General features: G+C 44.6%; 1 protein-coding gene across 2 annotated transcripts in view; it reads left to right on the forward strand.

Moving 5' to 3' along the window:
• Positions 1 to 23,036, forward strand: part of LOC142571086 (nose resistant to fluoxetine protein 6-like) — a 102,550-nt gene that overhangs the window by 13,661 nt on the left and 65,853 nt on the right. The window contains exons 3-6 of one of the 2 annotated variants that reach the window (XM_075679381.1): positions 6,833 to 6,944; positions 11,601 to 11,685; positions 11,795 to 11,958; positions 14,000 to 14,179. In XM_075679381.1, the coding sequence (XP_075535496.1) occupies positions 6,833 to 6,944; positions 11,601 to 11,685; positions 11,795 to 11,958; positions 14,000 to 14,179 (541 nt within the window). The remainder of the gene's footprint in view (positions 1 to 6,832; positions 6,945 to 11,600; positions 11,686 to 11,794; positions 11,959 to 13,999; positions 14,180 to 23,036) is intronic. The other variant, XM_075679388.1, reaches the window with a different exon arrangement.

Genomic DNA, 23,036 nt, shown 5'->3' on the forward strand with positions numbered 1-23,036 from the left:
CGTGAAAATGGCACGCGGAAGAGGTGTGTTTGTGTTTATTGTTTTATTTACTAGGCAGAAAATCTTGTAGTCCCGAATGTCAGTAAACGGCAGTATACGCAGCTTCTGAAATAGAGCATTAGAGGGATGACGCACCGAGGAGAAAGTAATCGCATGAACAGCTCGTTTTTGTAATCGTAATAACGGGGTAAGGTGTGTTATGTACGTTTGGCCCCACGACTCGCAACAATAGCTAAGGTGGCAGTCAAATAGGCTAAAATATAATATTCTTAGCAATGTCAAATTAAAGTATTGACGTGCTCGTATGAGAGTGTAACAGTTGAATGACAACTTTTTACAAACGGTATTGATTTGGTCTCTCCAGTTAAGGTTACTGTCAAATATAATGCCTAGATACTTAATAGTTGGAACACATTCAATGGTTCGATTGTTTAATGATATGCTAATTGAAACGTAGTTCAGAGTTTTCATTCGGGAATGGAAAATAACGTATTTAGTTTGATCGGCATTTAGTAATAGTTGATTTTCACAAAACCACATTGAAACAGCTAGTAGTTCATTGGATATAGCATATTGTAAGGTTTCAAGTGAATTACCTGTGAATAAAATGACAGTATCGTCAGCATACATTAATGCTTTAGATTGTGGAATTCGCGGGAAATCATTAACGTATAGAGCGAATAGAATGGAACCTAATACGGATCCTTGCGGTACACCACATGTGACATTCCTAGATTCGTATAAAAAACCATCAATCAGTACTTTTTGCTTTCGGGATGTGAGATAACTGGAAAAGAAGTCATGAGCGCCATCGATAATACCATAGCACTTCAGTTATTTCAGTAGTGCCGAGTGGAAAATGGTATCAAACGCCTTTTTTATGTCGATAAAAATTCCAATAACAATCTTTTGATTCTTGAGGGCAGAGTTCAGTATTTGAGATAAAGTAAGCACCGCTGTTGATGTGGATTTCCCTGGGACGAAACCATGTTGTTCCGGGCAAATTATGTTATTATTGCTAAGGAAGTCCTTCAGCTGTTGCGCGATTAATTTTTAAAAGATATTGTTTACTATACTCAATACGGAAATCGGTCTGTAGCTGCTGGGAATATTATGGTTGCCCGATTTGTATATTGGTAATACTTTGGCCATTTTCAACACATCTGGATAGGAATTCGCATTTAATGAATGGTTAAATGGATGACAAAGTGGAGCACCTAAAACGTCAGAATTGTCTTTTAGTACCCTAGCTTGTATACCATCTATTCCTGTGGCTTTGTTCAACTGCAGATTTTTTTATAATAGACGTCACCAGCTCTTCTGTTATGGACTGAAAGCTAAATCTCGTTTCATTTTTTTCAACATGAGTGGTGGGCCGGGCAATACTAAATTGTTTCGTAATGTTTTCGCCAATCGTGGCAAAGTAATCATTAAAATCATGTGTAAGGCTATTTGTGACGTTGTGAGGGAGAATTTTCTTTTTGTTATCGAGCCCTGTCGCTTCTCTGACTATATGCCATGTTTGTTTTGTGTCGCGACGGGCAACCAGACATGCATAGTATGCCTTTTTAGATTTACGCAATAGCCCAACTAACTGATTTCTGAAGTACCTAAACTGAGCCTTGTAATATTTATTTGTTTTGTTTACTATTACAATAAGCTGAAGTTAATCTTTTTTCTTCAGTAGTGCTAGAATAGGCTGTGTTATCCAAGGACATATGGCGTGATCATACCTACGTCGGGTGCACGTATACGATGAGTGCTTTATTGCATTCGTGATACTGCAAATAATGTTATCACTTTCTACTTGCACGTCATCGTTATACAGCGTTTCGAACATAGTGTGTTGCAAGAGGGTGCGTACTTGCGAATAATTAACCCGTGTGTGATACTTCGGGAGCAACTTTTCTGTTTTACGAGTATGACGTAAGTACGACTGGGGCATGAAAAGAAAAGTCGGGTGGCGATCAGCAATTAGACAATCATAAACAGCAGCTTCTACGTTAGTATCAAGACTGCATAGCATGTGATCGATAAGTGTGGCAGAATTTTCAGAGTAACGTGTTTGTTCGGTTATAACATTTCTAAGATTAAATGATTGTAGGAGGAGCAAGTAGTCATGGCACTGTTCTTTTAGCAGATCTATATTGAGGTCACCACTGATTACTATCTGGGAATGCGAAGTTAAACATTAAATGAGCACACTTTCCATGACAGACATGAAGTCATCTACGCTTGAGCTTGGGGAGCGATAAACTACACCAGCTATGACACCACATTCAATTGTTGCAAATAGTGTTTCCGCAGATTGTTGAGTGCTCGAGATATCACTTAGACGCTGAAAACTGAGCTCGTACCTCATAAACATGGCTCCTCCACCACCACGTGTCGCATGCGCTCTCGGCTGTGACAACATTACATATCCAGGTATATTTACGTACTCATCTTCCTTTAGCCATGTTTCTGTTATTGCGATTATAACGTTTTGAAATAAATGTTGTGACAAATAGATTAGTAGCTGGTCGAAATTTTTCTTTGTGCTGCGGATATTGCAATGGAACATTGATATGTTTTTATGTTTTTGCCACGCCCTTTCAACCTCTGCGTTATTAATCATCTTGATTGGTTACTGCACTCTATCGAGGTCCTCTGCGCATGTCACGTGCAGAACCCTCGAATTTTCTGTCTTGCGCATTAACACTTTGCCATCTGACACCCAGGCGAACTTCCAATTTTTCTCGCGTTTTGCATTCAATGCTTTTGCCAAAAGTATATCATATTTGCTGGACAAAGGTGTTCATTCACGAACACTGGTAAACTATCCTTGAATCCCAAGGTGGACGTGTTCAGCCTCTGCTTTTTTGCCGCTCTCAGAACCCGGTCCCTCCCTTTGCAAAAGTGGAATTTTACTATGATGTTGGGTTTCTCTTTGTCCTTCGATGGGACTCGATGAATTACTTCGATGTCAGACTCGTCAATCTCAGAGCCAATACAAGTTGAAATTGCTTTCATTGTCGAAGTTAGATCTTCATCGCGGGCTAAAGGTATTTCTTTTATTTCCAGGTTGCTCTTACGACTCTATTGCTGCATGTCAGTTAAATCTTTCTTAATGTCTCCGAGTTCCTTTGCAAGACGCAAGTTGTTGTTTTTTATTTCCCTATTGTCGTCCTTAACTTTGGTAATTTCGCTCTTTAGTGTTTGCATTTCTGCTCGAAATGCCTCAAACCTCTCAGTGATGAAGTTCATTGCTTGGTTTACAGGGTCCAGCTCATTTCTTATCAAGCTCATTAGGTCGTGTTTCATTTCGTCATATTTCTCATCAAGTCTATTAGTCAAGTCTACCAAAGCCTTAGCAAGTTCTTTAACGGTTGTAGGAGCCTTCTCGCACATATTGCGCACACAGTAGGGAGCAGTCCGGCAGCCTAAGTAACGATTACTTAAGTAACAATATAAATAGAACGTACCTGCACAAAATAAATACTTCGTTAAAAGGCCGTTCGATCGTTGTGGCAGCCTGGACTGGTCCTTTGTGACGCCGCCCTCAGTCAAGGAACCGTTTAAGTACCCGGCTGGTGTCATCAGGGCTCATAAGGATGCGCAGAAGCATTTGTTGGTCCGGCGGGTTCTTTCCAATGGTCAGTTGGATGGTTCCCCTGTCGCTGCGTGACCTGGCATAGTCACTAGGCGTAGGCGCTCGATGTAAAACGGCGACGGGCGCTCTGCACAAAATAAGTGCTTCGTTAAAAGGCCGTTAGATCGTTGTGGCTGCCTGGACTGCTCCTGTGTCTGCATGCTGCATTGCCTGCATGCTGTCGCGCAGAGTCACTTGGATCAGCAAACCACATTGACAGCAGTAGTGGGGTGACCTCTCCTTGGCATAGACACAAATACGTGCAGTAGAGCACAAGGTGGTCATCCGTCTTTTCTTCCTTCCCCAACACCCAGCACAGAGCACATGTGACGCTGGAGGAGTCATCGAAGCGGCGGCAGTACGCAAGCGTCCACAGTGCCCTCGCCCGCGCCTCGAACAGCAGACCACTGCCGCCGCTTTTGCCGTACGACCATTCCTTCTCAATAATGTTCTTGTGAGTGTGGTAATAGACAGTTTTAAAATAGCGTTTGTCGCCTTACGTACGTTAACCGTAAGTACCTTTGCGGGACGTTACGGCGCGTGTCCTTTCAAGTTTTTTAGTTTACCTTACGGAAACAAAAACGCAAAGAAAACGTTATAAAACAGGGCGCCGTCTGGTGCTTCGTGGCAAATGTATGGAAGCCAACACGATCCGTCGTCGCTGTGCGCTATGTTTAACGAAGGTTCTCCACGAAGTGTCTAACAAGTAGGTGGAGGTGCTCAACAACGCACCAAGGTACTTATAATCTGTTTTCAAAGGTATCTGTACGCAGTCTGGCAGTTTACCAGACACAGAGGTGTCTGGATCCGAGAGAACAAGCACCGCAAACATATTTGCATTGAAGACGAGAGCAAGTTTCCAAAGATGTTTCGCAGACAGCGTGACCAGATGCTGGAGGCCACTCATACTGTCATGATCTACCAGCGCCTCTAGTGGCCGTCATCATAACAGATACAGTGAAACGACGTTTTTCACGAATGTCTAATCCCATAGCCAATGAAGTGAAGTTCATGCGGGGAAATAGTGTCTTTCTCGTAGAGCCGTACATCACGTATACATGAACAGTGCACGTTATTGAATGCCGCATTTTCTGTTCCAAACTTGTCAAAGTTTGAAGAATGAAAGCTCGCGGAAGTGTACAGCGCATGAAATGTACGTGAAACTGGGGAGAAGGGAAATGTGGGAAGGTTCAATCTAGAAAAGAAGTCAAACTTGTGTGATGGGTGGCCATCATATATTTACCTGACCGTTTTTTCAGTGCTAGTGCCTGTAGATAAGACAATCTTTGTGCGCTTGCGCTCGTGCATGGTCTCGTAAGCTAGACAACTTGATGCCCGCGGGTGAATGTAGGACAAACGAAAATGTGTCATAATGAATCTTAAGATAAAAAGAAGAAATATACAATAAATAGCGTGGAGAGGCAGCTGGGGAGCAGTAATAATTCTTTGTTAGCGTAAAAATCCTAAATCAAATCCAGATGTGCTACTTTAAACTGCGCGCGCCAGCACTAGAACTGGAGTGTGACTGTACTTAATGAAGAATGGGGCCCGATCTTCGAGATTGTGCGGTCTAAATATGTGGCCCGATTCTTAATATATTGGGGTCTAAAAAGAAAAGAAAGTAAAAAAAAAGTAAAGGCGTAAGGAAAGGGCTCTTTGTAGCAGTAAGTTCATACTAAACTAGGGTAAGCTGACGTAAAAGAAGCTGCTGTAATCAAAGAAAGAAGAGGCTTTCTGGCGGATCTTCTCTGCCCTCCCGAATAACGAAGGTGTAAAATGGAACAACAACACACATGGTACCTTAATGCACCCAGAAAGACCTTGGCTTGCTTCTATGTACTCCACTGTTGAGTGGTACTTTTTTCGTTGTGATCATCATCATCATCATCATCAGCCTGGTTACACCAACTGCAGGGCAAAGGCCTCTCCCATACTTTTCCAACTACCCCGGTCATTTTTTCCGTAGTAACAGTTACCAAAGCACAATGACAACATCTAGTGGATGTTCAGATGAGAAGCTGTCCGACCCATGAAACACCCACCAGCGTAACAGCCAACCGTTTTTTTTTCTTGTTTAATTTCTTGCAGGTCGTATAGAGTGCAGTCGCTTATTCGACTCAAGGCCGCATATTTTTGTTTTCACTATCCATGACTAAATTCAAGCTTAGTTTGACGTATTGGCCAACGAAGTGTTTTCGTCATTGCAAAAATTTAGAATTAAACGTAAATAATAGTGCTCCTCTGTGTGCTGCCTTGACCTTGTCTACTATGATTATGTAGTAAATGGCGCACAGGCCAAATTGGCAAGCTTAACCCAAATATTTAGAATTTTTACGGTATGCAACCATCCCCATAATAACTTTAAGTGTCTACTAATCTTTTTGTTTGCTTCTGGCTTGAATATATACATCCGGTGGTCATTCCTATTGCAGCAGTGGACATTTGCGAAGGAAGTACATCCTTGTCTTATAATGCAAAATGCACACCAATTACGTTTATAAGCGTAGTAGCAGCATAAAAAGACAGAACTTTCACCATATCGTCTCAGAACAGAAGGCGGCAACATGCCTTGTCATTATTCGTCACGGCGGACGCTGCTTTCTAAAGTTTCAAGCATTACTAGCTATATATTCAATCGATTATTCGCTTCCCGTCTTTTTAAAGTATTTATGAGGTATGCTGTTCTAAAGTAATACATCGGCTATGAGAGAAATTCTTCTAGAGAGCTACGGGTTAATTGTTAATGCCTGTGGTTCGTAATTGGCACCGAGCGCTGGTACATTAGCATTTTTTTCATTATGTTTCTATCTAAATGCGGTAATCGGGAACGGTAATAGAAGAATATAATAATATGGGTGCATTAACCGGTCTATCACTTCTACTACCTGTCCTAGGCCTTTGTATTATGCTCAATGTTTTAAGATTAAGCCGGCAGAATGACTTGGACTGCACTGTTTTATTCATTATCGCAGACAAATGCATGTTAGCCCCATTCATTGGCATGGAAGAAAAATTATATAATAAGAAAGAAACTCGAAATGCACATTCACATTCATGCGGGGCTTGAGATGAAGGTTTGCCAAAGGCCATCAAATTCAGTGCATCGTCGAGAGTTCTAAAAACCATGCGGATATAAGCCCGAAGCAAGACACTCTACTTTTGGCCCGACTATAATAATGGCGGTGATTACTTCTTGCGCAGCTCGGAAAATTCAGAAAAGGAATTTACGAAGTGAGGGTCCCGTTGCTCCACCTGGGCGTATGCACGCTCAACAACTGCAACGAGAAGGAGCTACAGGAGCTGATCGGAGCAGGTACGTATCTGCACCTGCGAGGACGGCGATTGCGCACACACAGCAGATATAGTTGAACGACGCAATGACGAGAAATGCCCGTGAATCATTGTTTCTTCTTTTTCTTCTCGATGCCTGAAAGGGTTCCGCAACGGCATCCAAAAAAGTCAGCGCTACTTGCCTCATCAGTTCACGATCATTATGGCGCCATTTTTGTGGCATGCACTCCGTGCGTCTCTGGCTTCCTGACCACTAAAGTGTAGGGTGAGCAAACACAGTAATCACGGACTTGTTCTGTGTCATCGGCTGCAATTTCTCACGCAACCGTGCCATCAAGTAACAGTTCGATCATTTTCTGAGTACTAAGAAAATGAAAGACAGAGAAGAGCGCGCCTAATGACAAATGGATCCGCTGCGAGACGATCAAGTGTGGTCTTCGAATGCGGATTTCCTAGCTTTGTTGCGTGGCTTCTTTATGTTCACTTTATTGGTGTTTTTGTTGTCTACATAGTCGTACCCGTTAACAACTATCATGATGGGCACGAGAAGGAAGAGAGTGGGAAAGCACGTGAAATTCACGTTTCAGTTATTCTTTTTCTCATGAACTGCATGCCAAACAGCACAGAGGAAGGTAACATGGTGCGCCATCACGTAACGTTCTTCCAGTTTCTTGCAATCCAATTTGCCATTATCCCTCCAAGATTTGTCAAAAATTTTCAAGCCGCCTCCCCTTTGCCTGTCAGTCAGGTGACATCACGAAAAACGCTAAAATTCCACCTCTGAAATGACGTCTGCACCCTGATTATTCGTGACGATGCCAAACAAAAGAAAAATAAATATTTCGATTCCACGTCTTCGTCGAAATTAGTCCTAAGCTCTTTTTCAGAAATTTGTGGACTATGCCCACTTCGCGAGTGTGTCACTAGACGCCACCAATTCACGAAAACTCAATCCGTTAAAACGACGCTTATGCACTAAAGATGCATTAGCAGCCTGGCAAAACTTATTTGTTTAATAGCCTGAGGCTACCTCGTTCAGAAAACAACTAAAGATAGCAGCCTGCCGATCCCTCTGGCTTTGGCTACTCGGAGCTACCCGGAAGAATGGATTTCTCTACGAATAATGAAATTTTGGCGTGGCAGCGCAACGTTTTCCAGACCATTCGGTCAGCCAACTTTTCTTCCTTCAGAACCTGGTTTAATGGCAATGGTTGCACGGTGCCGTGAAAGTCGACCAACCTAGCACCTCAAGTTAAGCAAAGGAAAGCGGACCAATCGCAGTTACCAGCATCACCCTATTCATCCGGTTATCTACTTTCATTCAATGCACGAGCTCGGACGGACCGAAACTCTCTTCACTATTTTGTTCTGCTCACCTCCTCTTATTGAATTAGAAAACAAAACCATGTTAACAAAGGCAACGGTATTTTCTTTCAAAGCCGAGAACCGTGGCTTTCTATAAACGAGGAGAGCGTTTGACTGGACTGTGAAAACAAACCTGCCGGTCCCCGCCCGATCCTTGCGTCGACGGTTACGTAAATCTAATGTCAAAAGATTGGAACAAATATAGTATGGAATAATTTTACGTTATATGGCCCATAGACACTGACTACAAATATTTGTCTAAAAGGCTTTATCGTGAAAGATCTCAACAACCTCCATCCATTAAGCAACTTTATGTCCACTTGCAATAATTATTCAAGCCCTTTTAGCTGATATCTCCAAGATATGATTTAAACTTGTTCCTCTCTCTCAAGCACTTTTAACCGCGAGCGAAACTGCAGTTTTCGAAGCCATGTCGCAGTTTAGTTTCTCCAAATGAGCTGTCTCTTATTGAGGCTTCGTTCATGCGAGTATGGAGTAGTCCGCCCCGCACAGCAAGCAATAAGATTAGTATAGCATTGCATTAGCTAGCCGAAGGCAACAGGAGCTATGGCTAAACGAAACACCATAAGCTTGTTTCACCCATGTTGCAACGAAACAATTTTCGCTAATGACTTCGAATTTTCGTAACACCATACTACGCCTCGACGCATAGTGTTACTCAAACTTCTTTGAGTTATCAAATGGCCGATTTGTTCACCAGTGTTCGCGAGAAAAAGTACAAGCCGGTGGCGCAAGGAGGCCGTCGTCGCATGGCAATGCCTCGTGCACGCTCCATGCGCTCGTAACCAGAAAATTTCGAACCCAATATGTACTGTTCGGCAACGCTGGCGCAGTCCTGAGCCGGCCTCTCAACCACTCGAGGAAAGTATGATTCACGCTGTATGCAGATAGTGTGAATATCAGAATATCATAGACCTGTTTTCATGCCTCCGTACGGAAAGCTCCGCAAAGTCATTTATTTCATTTATTCCACAAAGTACCCGCCGTGGCTCCTTATTGGCTATGGTGTTGGATTGCTAAGCACAAGGTCACGAGATCGAATCTCAGACATGGCGGCCGCATTTCAATGGCGGCGAAATGTAAAAACTCCCGTGTACGTAGATTTAGGTGAAAGTTAAAGATCCCCAGAGGGTCCAAATTTCCGAAGCCCCCCACTACAGCGTGCCTCATAATGAGATCGTGGTTTTAACACGTCAAACCACATAATTATTTTTTTTATTCCTGAATGCACCCAAGAACAACTCTACGACTTTGTCCACTTTTGTGTTACACGAAGAACAGAAAATATAAAACCAAAACAGAAAACCTGAAATAACAGTGGTACAAAATGCAACAAGACATTGAAATTAATCAATCACAGAAGTCAGGTAAAGAACACATACAAGTGCTGGAAATATCATGATCATAACCCCAGGTATTTTGTTCTGTTACAAGACGTGTTATAGCGTTAGAGGAGCAAGTTGAATTCGCGTCGAAAAGGCTGGCATCACGCAAGTTTGGGAGAGACATGCAGAACGTTACAGCAGGCAGTAACCGCGAGTACAGGACTCGTGCATGTGAATTATTTTATAAAATAATAAGTAATCACAATATTTTCACCTTATTTCTAGGGGTCGAGTATTAAACGCGCACTGTACACCCTGATAGCATAAAATACCCGGTGACCCAGAAATAGATCGTACAGGATGCGAGCGAAACGTCGGAATTAACGGGCCCCTGAAACGGATCGGACAAATTTTGTAGACGCGTGGGGTACAGCTTAACTAGAACATTCGCACCTCCATTTAAGTGAAGCGTTACTTATTAATGGAGCTACAAGCGATTACAAGTTACCTTCCTCCCTAGCCATGCTTTTCCTCCTCAACTCGTTCGCCAAGCGATCGGGGCTAAGCTTCGCCTTCACTGGTTCTGCGTCATGATGCGACGTCACATCGTCCACTTCCGGTTGTTTTGGAGCCCGCCCCGGCCCTTGCGAAACCTCTCCGCTAGCCGCTTGGCCATCGACCCCAAGCGAGAGCTATCGAAGCAGCGTGCTTTGCGAGCATACTGTCGTAGCGCCGAACGTGTCTGGTATTCCGGTAATCACACACTAGCTGAAGTTTCGACGGAACGGTGGAGGCATAAACTCATGATGGATGAAGGAACTTTAGCGTAGACGTACGTGAGCTGCCTGATCGGTCTCTAGGGACCAGCCACCCGTTGGCGAAGAGCTTAACCAGCCAAAGAAAGAGCTAGCATTGCTCTAAGCAAGTGTAAAACATTTTAAGCATTTACAAAAACAAAGTGTTAACGATTACACTCTTGCGAAAAATTTACACCAGCAGCAAAGAAGAATACATTTTGTTACTGCTACTGTGTGTGGTTGAGCTCTGTGCCACCAGGTGGCTGCACCGTGCAGACGATTCACATTTGCGCTTCTGTTTATCCCCTGAAACGACACGCAAGGGGACGCAGCCTTGCGCTTGCGTTTACCCTAATACCGGACTCGCGAAACGCTATTGCGTTAGTAATCTTCGGGTGTAAAGTGACGGCCGCAATCGCGCAAATCCTGGCGCCGATCGCGTAGCGGCAGTCCGATGCGCTGCATCCAGTTCGCTCGTCTACTGGCTTGCAGAGGGACACAATGTCGCAGCTTGACATATTGTCAGTCGCTACGATTGCAGTCCACAACGCAACAAAGTCGAATCATAGCGTTCGCGAAAAGACAGACCGACACTGATGGCGGAGCTCTCGTCAAAGATGGAGCACGTTGTAACACAAGCAGACGACACTTGCTTTGTGCCGGAAGTCCTTAAGTGTACTGAAAAACTGTTCTTGTGCATCCTCTTTGTGTTACGTTCTTTTTATAAAAACAAATTAACTAACATTCCAACTATTACGAACATGATTTGTTTACCATAAAGTTGGAAAAATTATCGATCCCGCGCCCTGGTCAGCCAATCGGATAACTCGCCCCACTGACGTCATATGGGTGATTTCCGTCATATGAGTAGGGGCGGCTTAAAATTCCGCCGAGCAGTGTGCTGCGATCGGCAGCGATGTGCATCTTGAAAAACTTATAATAAATTCCACGCTTTACGCGGGGCACTGAGATGTGTCAACTAATGATCAGAAGGACCTACTCTAACGACTCAGTATGTTTGTAGAAAATCGTCAAAGTCGTTTGAGTGTCCTTTAACTCCCGTACGCCATTCCAACGCATGTGAAACGCAAAAACTAATAAGAGAAGCGCTGAATTAATAAGAAGCTTCTTCCGAAGTAAATTTGCCAATTTACTCTGCTCTTCTTTCAGTGCTTCCTCCTTCCATAGATGTCACCATCTCGAATTGCGTAACGTCTTTGCCTCCCGCCTTGACAAAAGGGCAAATTGCTATTTTGTAAGTATGTGCTGGTGGTAGTGTTGAACTATACGAAATAACTAGTCTAAAGGAAATGATAGGGACTCTTTGGCTTCTTCCTGTCATTAATGTATCTTTTTTTTGACAGATCGTTTCTTGGCAGTTTGGTGTTGTTGCTTCTGGTTGGAACACTTCTTGATATACGCAGCCCTGCAGGGCAGGATATGAAAAGAAAGAACCAGAGTAAGTTCACGAACTGCATTTATAAAGTACTTAGTCCTGCAGGGCAGGATATGAAAAGAAAGAACCAGAGTAAGTTCACGCACTGCATTTATAAAGTACTTGTCGTTGGCCACTCATCTTCGGCTTCATACACAACTATGCTCTCATGCAATTACAGAAGGCCAGCTGGAAAACAAGGGCGATTATCAATAAGTACATTTCAACAATGCAGCATTGAAATATCTGCTTTTTTCTTTCAACAATCACCCGTTCGGAAATAAATATGTCTGTTACTCGACATTTCCACACAACACATGAAATCAACTGGGACTGATTCCTTCATGAGGGCTCAAAAACGAATTCAAGCTTAATTATTTGTGATGCTCTTGAAGGAACTGTCGCGAAACAGCTCGAAGACGTTGGGAGACGAAGGGCAGTGATAGTAAAGCATTGCAGCGAAATCATTTTTGCTCATGAATTCTTTCGAGCGCATGTCAATCCCCAGTTTGAGCGGTTTGAATTAGTTCCCGTTTTCAAGACACAGAACTGTTTGCTTTTGAGCCAGTCAGTAGTCTTTGGCACGGTAAACTCGGCATTTTCTGCGGTCAGGGCAGCAGGCGGTGTTGTCCGTGTTCTTTTTGCACTCCTCTGCATTCCCATTCTCTGCACTCCCGCTGGATTCATCGAGCTACGAAATGACTAGCACATCTGCAAAGTCTTCATCATGGCAGACACGTCGCGCAGTAAGACCCGGTCCTTTCTTAGAGTACGCTTGGGGTGCCAAGACATTTACGTTCTCTGGTATCTTAGTCACGTGCGTCCTACGCTTCTTAAAAAGCGACGGCGGACGTGTTCATGGTATAGTACGCTCTATTTCGGCTGCATCCCAGGTGAATACACAGCCGTAGTGAGTAAGTTGGGCGAGTGAAAACATCGTTCGGCATAGAGAGGGAATTAAAATCCTTCGTTGTTACAGTGCTTGAAATAGAACGGTCTGGTATAGGATGCTTCTGCTCGGCTTTTAAAAAAGTCTTGCTTTGGGTGTGCCTCACTGGCAAATCTTTGCGTCGAAAGCTCCAGGTAATTTCTGTGCCGGTGCTGAATATTAAGGATTTCCTCTTAGCGAAGGTGCTCTTGGAAACATTTCGCTCTCAGCGGCAATATCGAGGTACAAATATTACGCACAGGTGCCACCGAGGCTGGTTCGAGACCTTTCGGAAACGCGTCTAGGTTAGTTCTCAATATTGTTGTGCCGCAAGTTCAGGAATGTGTGGCACACAAAAAAATCACATTTGCCCTTTCCGGGTAAAATGTGATGCCATTATTCTGGTGTTTTTTTCTTTTTTTTTCAGTGCTCCATTGGCGGAATTTTTTGCTCACACCCCCCTTTTGTATTCGCTATCAATTAGACATGCCGAGCTTGAAAATTTCCTGTGCAGCCTGTTTTCAGTTTGTTTTTAAACTAGTAGCTGCATATAACACTCAAAATCAACTAAAATATCCCCAATAATTGCTTTTTAAAAAAAAACAGCACCTAATTATTCGTTTTGTGGAACACACGATGATCAAGGAGAGCAAATCGAGAGGCGTAAAATTAAACTAAACTGTACCTGAAGACATGGTCTCAACTCTACTGCAGCATAATGCAGCGCTCCTTAGTATATGGACTAGTGCTAGGAAAGACTGATATTCACGATCAATCGGATGAGTTGTAGAGCACCTGCCAGAAAACTTATAATGTTAACTTAATCAAAACTTCACAAACGCTACTTTTCATATTACTAAATCCCAACCTTCTAATTCCTTCGAATCAGTTATACGCATTTCCAGAACAATATAATTCCCAACTTTTTCTTTGCGGAGATTTCTTTTTAATTCAAAAATGCTCATGGGAGTGAACCTTGGTGCAAGTCGTGCGACGTGATTTCATCATTAATATGTTGTACAATGTTTCAAAAAACGTGCTATTTTTTCATAACTAAAGTACATGTGTCATGGCAGTACTAATTATTTGAATAAATAACACATTAAGCCATGTCTCTAACACATTTCGTTTATTTTTGTTGAAGTCTTTGCTGCCATTGTGCTTTTGATCGCGGTTCAACGGTTGTTTCTTCGCTCCCATTTTCAGATTTTTTTCTGTCTGTTGTGACGTCATTTTCTGTAGCATCGAATACGAAATTGATGCTTCATGTAGCTAAAGACAAAGGTTCCGAGGCCTACAGGCTGCGCTTTCTACACGGCATCCGCTTCTTGAGCATCGTCTGGGTTGTTGCTGGACACAGCTACGGTGCGACTTCGCATGTGTGGTGTGAGTATGTTTGGGCATTCTTCCCCATCGGAAATTCCATCACATGCTCTGATGAAGAGAACAAGCATGTGCTTCCGCTTCTTTGATCGTGATTTCGAGCCCATGTCTATAGATAAGTGGACACATGCATATGCATTCAGGATGTTAGTGTGGCGTACAAACTAATGACTATAGAGAAATGCGATGCCACCAAACATCTTTACAGTTGCTTGCCGTTGAATGTTGAATTTAGCACAGCTACTTGTAAGCAATGCATTAGTGGCTCGTTTGTTGGTAAAATATGTGGGACGGCTCTATACGCAGAGCTTTATGGAGCAGGAACCAACGTGCTCCACAGCCAGAAAAGAAAGAGGACTAGAATGGCAGAACGACGCAAACAATCAATATTGTGCTTAGCAAAAGCCTGCCCCCCCCCCCCCCCCGATTCATTTTATGTCCGTGCTTCCAACGTTTTGTGCGAAGCCAATTTAGCCCTTTTCGACCATCACGCGCTACGTCTTGCTCCAGTCGTTCCAACTGCGTGCGACTGCGCAAACTTCCTTAGTATGTTCATTCGCTGTCACAGTAGATTACAGAAATCAGAGTATGCACATCAAGGAATATGCCCCGCTTTCGACTGGCAACATTTTAACAAAATGTCATAAAATGTTTTTTTTTCTCTCAAAAGTAAGTATGCCCGAAAGCATGGTAATTTTTTAGTGTGTGCTCTCAGAACACAGAAAATGCTGGCAACATATTTTGCTGGAGTAACTATATGTGGCATATTTAGCATCACTTTCGAAAGTGCGCAAAACACCACCCAGTTTACCTCACGAAGCACATGCACTTACTTTGATTAGGCGCGAACAGAGCAAACGCCCTTCGTCGGGCATTTTTTTCGTTAATGTGAGACACGTATTGTCTTCTTCTTTATTACGTGTGAAACATGGGAAGTTTGGCAGCAGAAAAAGCAGGATATCACGAATATGTACCTACAAAAAACAACAAAACATACAACGTAATAAGAATACAAGAAACTCCCGTACCGAAGGTTTGCCAGCACAATTGTTACTGGAACTTTGGTGGCAGTAACTGTTCGCAAAACAAGCGAACTAAATGTCTTGTTTTTTATGTTGGTCATAATCGAGAATGAATAACATTTGACTTTCAGTTTGCCAGTATATATATTTCCAATGCACGAACTTATGCTCTAGGTTCAAGCCAGCTGTGATGGCGGTCCCATAATGTTAAACCCGTGTGATTCCAAGCGGTAAAACTAAAGATACAAATTCGCGAATGCCAGCTCCATCTGCTGAAATAGCGAGATTTCCAATCCCCCGACAGTAAACTTGCTGAAATATTTGAGCAAAGTAATCTCGGAGTCGATATTAAGCTACATATCGTTCGAGCAAGCCAGTCTATGTGTATTCTAAAGACAATCAATCGCTAGGCGCTTCACACACTGCTGAGATTATATCGGTATACGCTGTTAATATTTTTATTATAAAGCCAGCAGGTTCAGTTAAGAAAGATGGTTAGTTTCACATCTGAGGACGTGAAATGAATAATCTAATGGCTCAGGCTAAATCTAATGGATTTGCACCCAGCGAAACTACTGTTTACATGTTTAGCTTTTGTCTTTGCGTGTGCGTGTTCGTCGGAGTAATAGGCATGTTCATGCTACACATGTTTCATGCGTTAATTGTGCACAGAACAAAAGAAATTGTGACAGAACCATCGAATAAAATTGGGAAAGTCAGCGATACTTTTCTTGCGTAACCTGCAGCATATCGCCATGCTATCCGTGAATTACGAAGCTTTATGGGCACATTAGCAGACGAAATAAATGGCAATCTCGATGCCAACTACAATGCCAAGTGATATCCCAATACTGTATATCTTGTTATCACATAACTCCAGTTGAAACCCTGTAGCAAACCAAATTATTGCTGTTATACTGCCTGCAACTTTCTGTCAAACAGCAGTGCACGCTAATGCGAGCTCTAGGACACATCAAATGCACATTTAATATTGTTAGTCGACAACCCTTCTGTGTCGGTGGCACATATATTTTGGAGCATTAACCAAGAATAGGCACGCACCCAGTGACACGCTACTCAGTGACACAAGTTGCCTACTTGGCCAGCCAGCTGCCATAAGCAAGGGCACATACACAGTGACCGGAGTTGTCCATATATACCGAGAACACGTTTTTAATGTGTTAGCACTCCTAGAGTGCTTCACAAACTTTTCGGAGGCTAACTCTGTATGTCTCTAACTGTGTCTCTAACCGTTTTACCGCTTACCTGGGTAACTGGGCAGTCCGCGCTCGAATGAGTAGTGCATCGGGCTGTTGCGCTGAGGGAACAGGATTAGAAATCAAGCGTTGGACCAACTTGGACCACTGACTATGTGGCACTCTGTACATATGTGCAGCTCTTCATTGAACCTATTCCACGCCGACATGAGATTGGGTAGGTACCGCTCTTCAATGAATCTTTTTGACACCGACTTCGAGCACTGGGTACGTGCCACTCGGTCTGCACTCATCTTCAATGACGCTCATCAATACTGACTTGGGTCTCTGGGAATGTGTGGCTATAATGACGAGAATATCATTTCAGTTTCTCTGATCGATGCTCGGCGAAATCTAACCTACGCCAACAGCAACAAAACAGCAAGTCAATGCTTTAGCAGGCTGTGCCACAAATGCACTCAGTAGATGCCGCTTTTCACAAAACGCTTTAGCGACCTGCGCCATTAATGCACTGGGTATGTGCCCAAGTCAGTGAACCTGTCGCGAACTCGGGTCGCTGAGTATGTGCCACTGGGTCTGCGGCAAGCGAGGGAACAATTCTCAGCGTCACCACGCACCGGCGCAATACGCTTCTCGTCTCGGAGGCCACGCGCGGAGTTCTCGGCGGCGTCACTAGATGGCGCAGCGTGTCCAGAAATGAGTGCGTGGGGAGCCCGGCTGCCGCATGAAGCGTTTTTCAGCGGTCGCAGGCTGTTACGAACGGCCTGCAAGGATACCGACCTACAAAATTTTTCCAGCCAGCCGCAGCTGCGGAGGTGGTGAGCTTCCCAGAAGCAACCTTGGATCCCTTCCCCACCTGCTGCGGCGACTCGTTTTGTAGGGACGACGATGTGCCGCATCAACACCCCCGCGGTGCCGCTATGACTAAAAGCGGTCGGCAGACCAAGTATTGTTAATGGATTCGCCGTGGCAGTCACGGCTTGTTTGAAGCGCTGAAACTCCTGGGAGAAGATGTCTTGCGGCCGTGTCACGGGGCTTAGAAGTCATGGACAGACGCGGCAGCCATTGTCTGCGGAGTCAACACTGGGTTGAAGACGCGCCTGCTCGGGGCAAGACTCATGTCTGCGAAAACCCTCTCACCTTGGTGTATTCAGTGAAACCTGTGCGGAAACGAGTGCAAACCCTCCCCCTTAAAGGCGGGTCGACAACGATGACTTTGAACAGTCCGTTTGGTCGAACGGCCGTATTCCTTCACCTAGGGATCTCGGGAGGACAGAGTGTATTTATGGAGTCATTGGCGGCTCCTCAGTGTCCATTCCTCTTTCAGTCATGTTAGACTGATGAACTGTGACGTTCTCATGTAAATACTGTAAATAAACCCATATTTCTTGTTCTCGTTGAGAAGAAGTCCCTCCTTTCAACAATGTCCTCAGCGTGGATAAGTTGGATGATGGCATGGGCCAGCTACCGTCTATTTCATGCCCGACCCCAACCATGACATCTGGCTGCCAGTGGTGAGACAGACTTTGCGACATGGTGTTGTGTCTGCGGTGAGTGCTTGGTTCTTGCTTTGACTCTCTTGGCTTCATTTTGTGGTTTTTCTCTTTAGAACAGTAGGGAAGCTGCATTGTTGATTCATAGTCAGGTTGTGTTTACTAAGGTAGGTTTAGCCAGCAGGATCAAGGCAGTAAAGCAGCAATCATGGAATTAACGACAATGCTGAAAGACGAAATGTTGATTGTTGGTGAGGAACTGCGCCTAGAGGTACGCAAGAAAATGCTAAAATCGGAATTATTGCAGATAATTACCCAACAGGCCAATGAGAAGGACATTGGATTTGGGTTACAACTTCTTAGGAAAAGAGAAAAACGGGAAAGAGAAGAACAGGACAGAAAGGAACGCGAGAAAGATCGGGAGTTAGGAAAAATGAAACTTGAACTTGAAAGTAAATGTTTGGAGCGGTCTCAAGGAAGTGAAGGGGCTCTGGGACGATCAAGTGAGGCAGAATAACGCCGCATGGACAAGCTGTTAAAGCCATATGAGGTCGGGAACGACATAGGCTTGTTTCTAGGAAATTTTGAAAGGACTTGGGAGATGTACTTCGGTCCGAGTACATGGCCACTGCGGTTGCTGTCTATGTTGCCGTGTGAAGCTTCGGAAATAATCGGCAGACTCAGTGCGCAGGATGCATATGATTATGCAAAGGTTATAAGGCTAGTCTTTATAAAAATTACTGCCGTTCAGCCGAAGCTTTTCGGCAGAGGTTTCGAAGCACACGCAAGAACGATAGTGAGGGATATTCTGAGTTTGCATATAGCTTAAAGGACCTAGTCGACTGGTTGAAAAGCGCGCAAGCGTATGAGAGCAGGGACATCATTATTCACTGCATGTGTTTAGAGCAGTCTTACAGAAGTATCTCACAATCTGTGAAGCTGTGGGTGCAAGACAGAGGAAATGTAAACATTGTGGAAAGGGCGGCTGAATTAGCCGAATAGTGCGCAACGCGTAGAAAGCTGAACGCCGAGGACGGAAATTGGGACGGTCGAAATGGACCGCGGTAACCATTTCCGTTCAAAAAGGGTTCGCAGACTAGACGGTCGGAGCCTGTACACGTGGAGGGAAAGCCCTCAGAAAAGAGCGAGGGGAAATCAAACGGGGAAACCGTACAAAAAGAGTAGAAAAGAAAGTTCGAATCTGTTAGACTGATCCGCTGCAATAAGTGCCAGAAACTCGGACATTTCACTTTAAACTGCGGGAAGCTTAGCGTACTTTTCTCCTACGTGGGTGAAAAAGACGAGAATATGGAACTTCTAAGTGCATATCTTCACGACCTGCAAGTTAATGGCAAACCATGCCGGGTGCTGCGAGACAGTGCCGCCACTATGGACATTGACCATCCGACTTACGTGATGGTAAATAGCTTCACTGGAGAAGTAGCACGGATCAAACAGGTTGTAGAAGAACACAGTGTGTGTTTGCCTATAGCCAAAGTCAAAATCAGTGGACCGTTCGGGGAGCTCGTGACCGATGCTGCCGTTTCCAAATTTTGTCGCTGCAGTACCCTTACATTTTTTTTAATCGGTGAGATCAGTTAATGCGTGACAAAGGGCTTAAACCTGGAGAGGGCGTAGTACAGGCAAAGCTCGTAAAATCGCGTCGCTTTTGGCTTAAAATGCACAAGCTGCTCCAGTGGAAGTAGCAAAAGACGTAACTTCAGTAACCGAATCCGAGCTAGGCTCGAGGGACAAAAAAAACGGCTGAGGAAATTCTGCCAGCTGACCAGCTCAATGACAGCGTATCGCTAGGGTGTCAAAGTTCACCCCTGCAGGAAGAGGCAGCGGACGTACTTGCAAGCGAGACAGGGTCATTACTATCTCAGGCCTCAAAGAACTTTGATCAGCGCTTACGTGTGGACAGAGAGTCACTGGTAGCCGAGCAAAAGAATGATGACAGCTTAGGTAAATTGCATCACACAGCTAGAGAAGGCATTGCTAGGCGCCACTGGATGGTACAAGAGAGAGTAGGATTGTTGTATCGGCACTACAGACACCGAAAGGAAAGGATTCTAGATCAGCTAATTGAACCTACTAAGTACAGGGAGGACCTTTTGAGTCTGTCATTGAAATGGGTGTTCTGGCCACCTAGGCATCAACAAATCAAACGAAAGATTGCTTATGGAATACTACTGGACTGGCTGTTTCAAAGACGTAGAAAACTTTGTAAGATCATGCCACGCTTGCCAGCACTCGGACAAACCAGGAGTAACCTGGAAAGCTCCACTAAATGTAGTGCCCTTTATAACAGAACCTTTCAGACGACACGGTAGGGCCTCTACCAAAGACAAAGTTGGGTTACCAGTGCTTGCTTACCATGATGTGTCCGGCTACAAGGTTTTCAGAAGCAATTCCTCTGAAAGGACTCAGGTGCCCCGAAGTAGTAGACACGCTTTTGACAGTATTCGCACGAGTTGGGTTTCCAGCCGAAATTCAGGTGGATCAAGGGTCAGTATGCACCAGCGCACTGACTTCCACATTCTAACAAAGGTGCGGGGTAAAGTTGATACACAGTTCCGTCTATCACCCTCAGTCAAATAGTGTTGAGAGGTGGCATTCAATGCTTAAGCGAGTTTTGCGTGCGCTCTGTTACGAGCACAAGGGGGTCTGGGAGAATTATCTTCCGGCCACTTTGTTTGCCTTCCGAACGGTTCCTCATGAGGCTACAGGGTTCTTGCCAGCAGAACTAGTGTTTGGGAGGACACTCTGTTGTCCACTGAGAATGTTAAGAGAGATGTGGAAGAAATGAGGAGAGAGTCCAACAGTGGTATAATACGTGCTAAATCTGCCTGAACGGCTAAGTACAACCCAAGAACTAGTCTAAAATAACATGGAAGTAGCTCAAAAGAACGCCAAGTTCTATACGATAAGAATGCCAGGCTTCGTACGTTTAACGCCGGAGACCAGGTATTCATCATCAAACCTTCAAGAAAGAACAAGCTTGAAGTTCACTGGGACGGGCCCGTTAAAGTGTTGCATAAAGTTTCAGACACTAACTAGGCTCTGAAAATGCCCGGTCACAGAAAGGAGGTGAGGATATACCACTGCAATTTGGTGAAACCGTACGCAGAGTGGAGCGGAGTCGTTAACTGTACCATCGAAGAGCAGGGTGACACTAGTACCAAGTTTAATGAAGTTTAATGAGTATAAGGCGACCTCCAACTCTGAAATCAGCCTAGAAGAAGTATTAAAACATTCGGTAAGCTCGCACGCTCTTAGACCCGAGCAACTAGATGAGCTAAAAGGGATGTTAGGGGAATATCTCGACAGATTCAGCGATCGGCCAGGTAGAACCGAACTAATAACGCATGAAATAGAGCTGACATCAACAGAAAACGTAAGATCAAAGCCTTACAGGGTGTCTCCACGACAGAGAGAGATTATGGAGGCAGAGATACAGCGCATGCTAGAGTTAGGAGTTATTGAGTTAAAGGAGTTCAATGCCATCACTAGGGATCAGCTGTACCCGATACCCAACATTGAGGAACGAATTGAAAGAGTTAGCGCTGCTAAATACATTTCAACTATAGATCTCGTGCGGGGGTACTGGCAAGTTTCCCTTTCAGGAAGTGCCAGCCGCTATGCCGCATTCATCTCACCTGTAGGCGCTTTTAGCCCTCTCGCGCTCAGCTTCGGGCTGGAGAAAGCGCCGTTTAGCTTCTCTAAGTTAATGGATATTGTCCTAAAAGACTTGCAGGAGTTCGCCTTGCCATATCTGGATGATGTAGCAATTTTTTTGGACAGCTGGGAACAACACGTATCGCACCTCAAACAGGTGTTCTCACCGTTGGGGGAAGCCGGCTTAACGATGAAAGCGGAAAATTGCAGATTTGGTTGTTCACAGGTTACTTATCTGGGCCATGTTGTCGACCAAGGCACGAGGCGGCCGGCCGAGCTGAAAATAGCTACGATTGGACAATTTTCTCAGCCGTGCACGAAAACAGACCTTCGTTCATTTTTGGGATTTGTGGAGTACTATCCACGGTACATTCCGAATAACTCGCAAATGGCAAGTCCATTAACGGACGCCCTCCGAAAGGGAGCACCGAGTAGCGTACACTGGGATAAGGACAAAGAGAACGCTTTCCAAAGTTTGAAAACGCTATTGGTTTCTCGTCCTATGCTTCGCACGCCAGACTACACAAAGGAATTCATAGTTCAATGCGACGCAAGCGACAGAGGTATGGGCGTGGTACTTGGTCAGGTCGGCGACGATAACGAGGAGCATCTTATCCTCTATGCCAGACGTAAACTAAATGTAAGAGAGGAAGCCTACAGCGCTTCCGAGAAGGAATGCGCTTGTTTAGTTTGGGCCGCCCAGAAGTTGTCGTGTTAAGTGTATGGAGCGAAGTTCATCTTCGAGACCGACCACTGTCCTCTGACGTGGCTCAATCAAATGTCACACAAAAATGGCTGCTTGCTCCGGTGGAGCCTCACTCTCCAAGAGTACAGCTTCTCCATTAGATATAAGGAAGGAAAGTTACATAGCAATGCGGATGGTTTGAGCAGACCAATTTGAATTCTGCGTAAGGGTCCCGCCTAAATTTTCGGGTTACTAGTGTTAATATTATTAAGCCAAGAAGATCCCCTCTCGTTTAGCAGGATTCCCTCCATGATTGCTGAATTTGTCAGCACGAAATTGCTTCAAAAATTGGCATAGCGAAATGCAGCAGTTTTTGTTTCTGCACTTATGTTTTCTTTGAAGCCTAGCGGGTCTAAAGTGGGAGCCGATGTACGTCATCTCGGCGCAGAGCCGTGTTGTGGGGTTCATTCTGTAGTTGCCTGTCCTTGTTGTATGTTTTGGGGCGGTGTCCTCATTTTACACCTGGTCGCTGCAAGCCAAGACATCCTCCCCTCCCCTTGCCACCAGGCGTTCTCTTCCTGCATAGCGGTTATCAGCACTGGCTAGTCGAGATTTTCCGGGCCATGGAGGTGCTGTTACGAACGACCTGCAAGGGTAACGTCCTACAAAATTTTCCCAGGCAGCCGCAGCTGCGGAGGAGGTGAGCTTCCCAGAAGCGACCTTGGATCCCTTCCCCACCTGCTGCGGTGACTCGTTTTGTAGGGA

This window comes from Dermacentor variabilis, chromosome 1 (assembly GCF_050947875.1).
Source record: "Dermacentor variabilis isolate Ectoservices chromosome 1, ASM5094787v1, whole genome shotgun sequence".
In the NCBI taxonomy this organism is placed as follows: Eukaryota; Metazoa; Arthropoda; class Arachnida; order Ixodida; family Ixodidae; genus Dermacentor; species Dermacentor variabilis.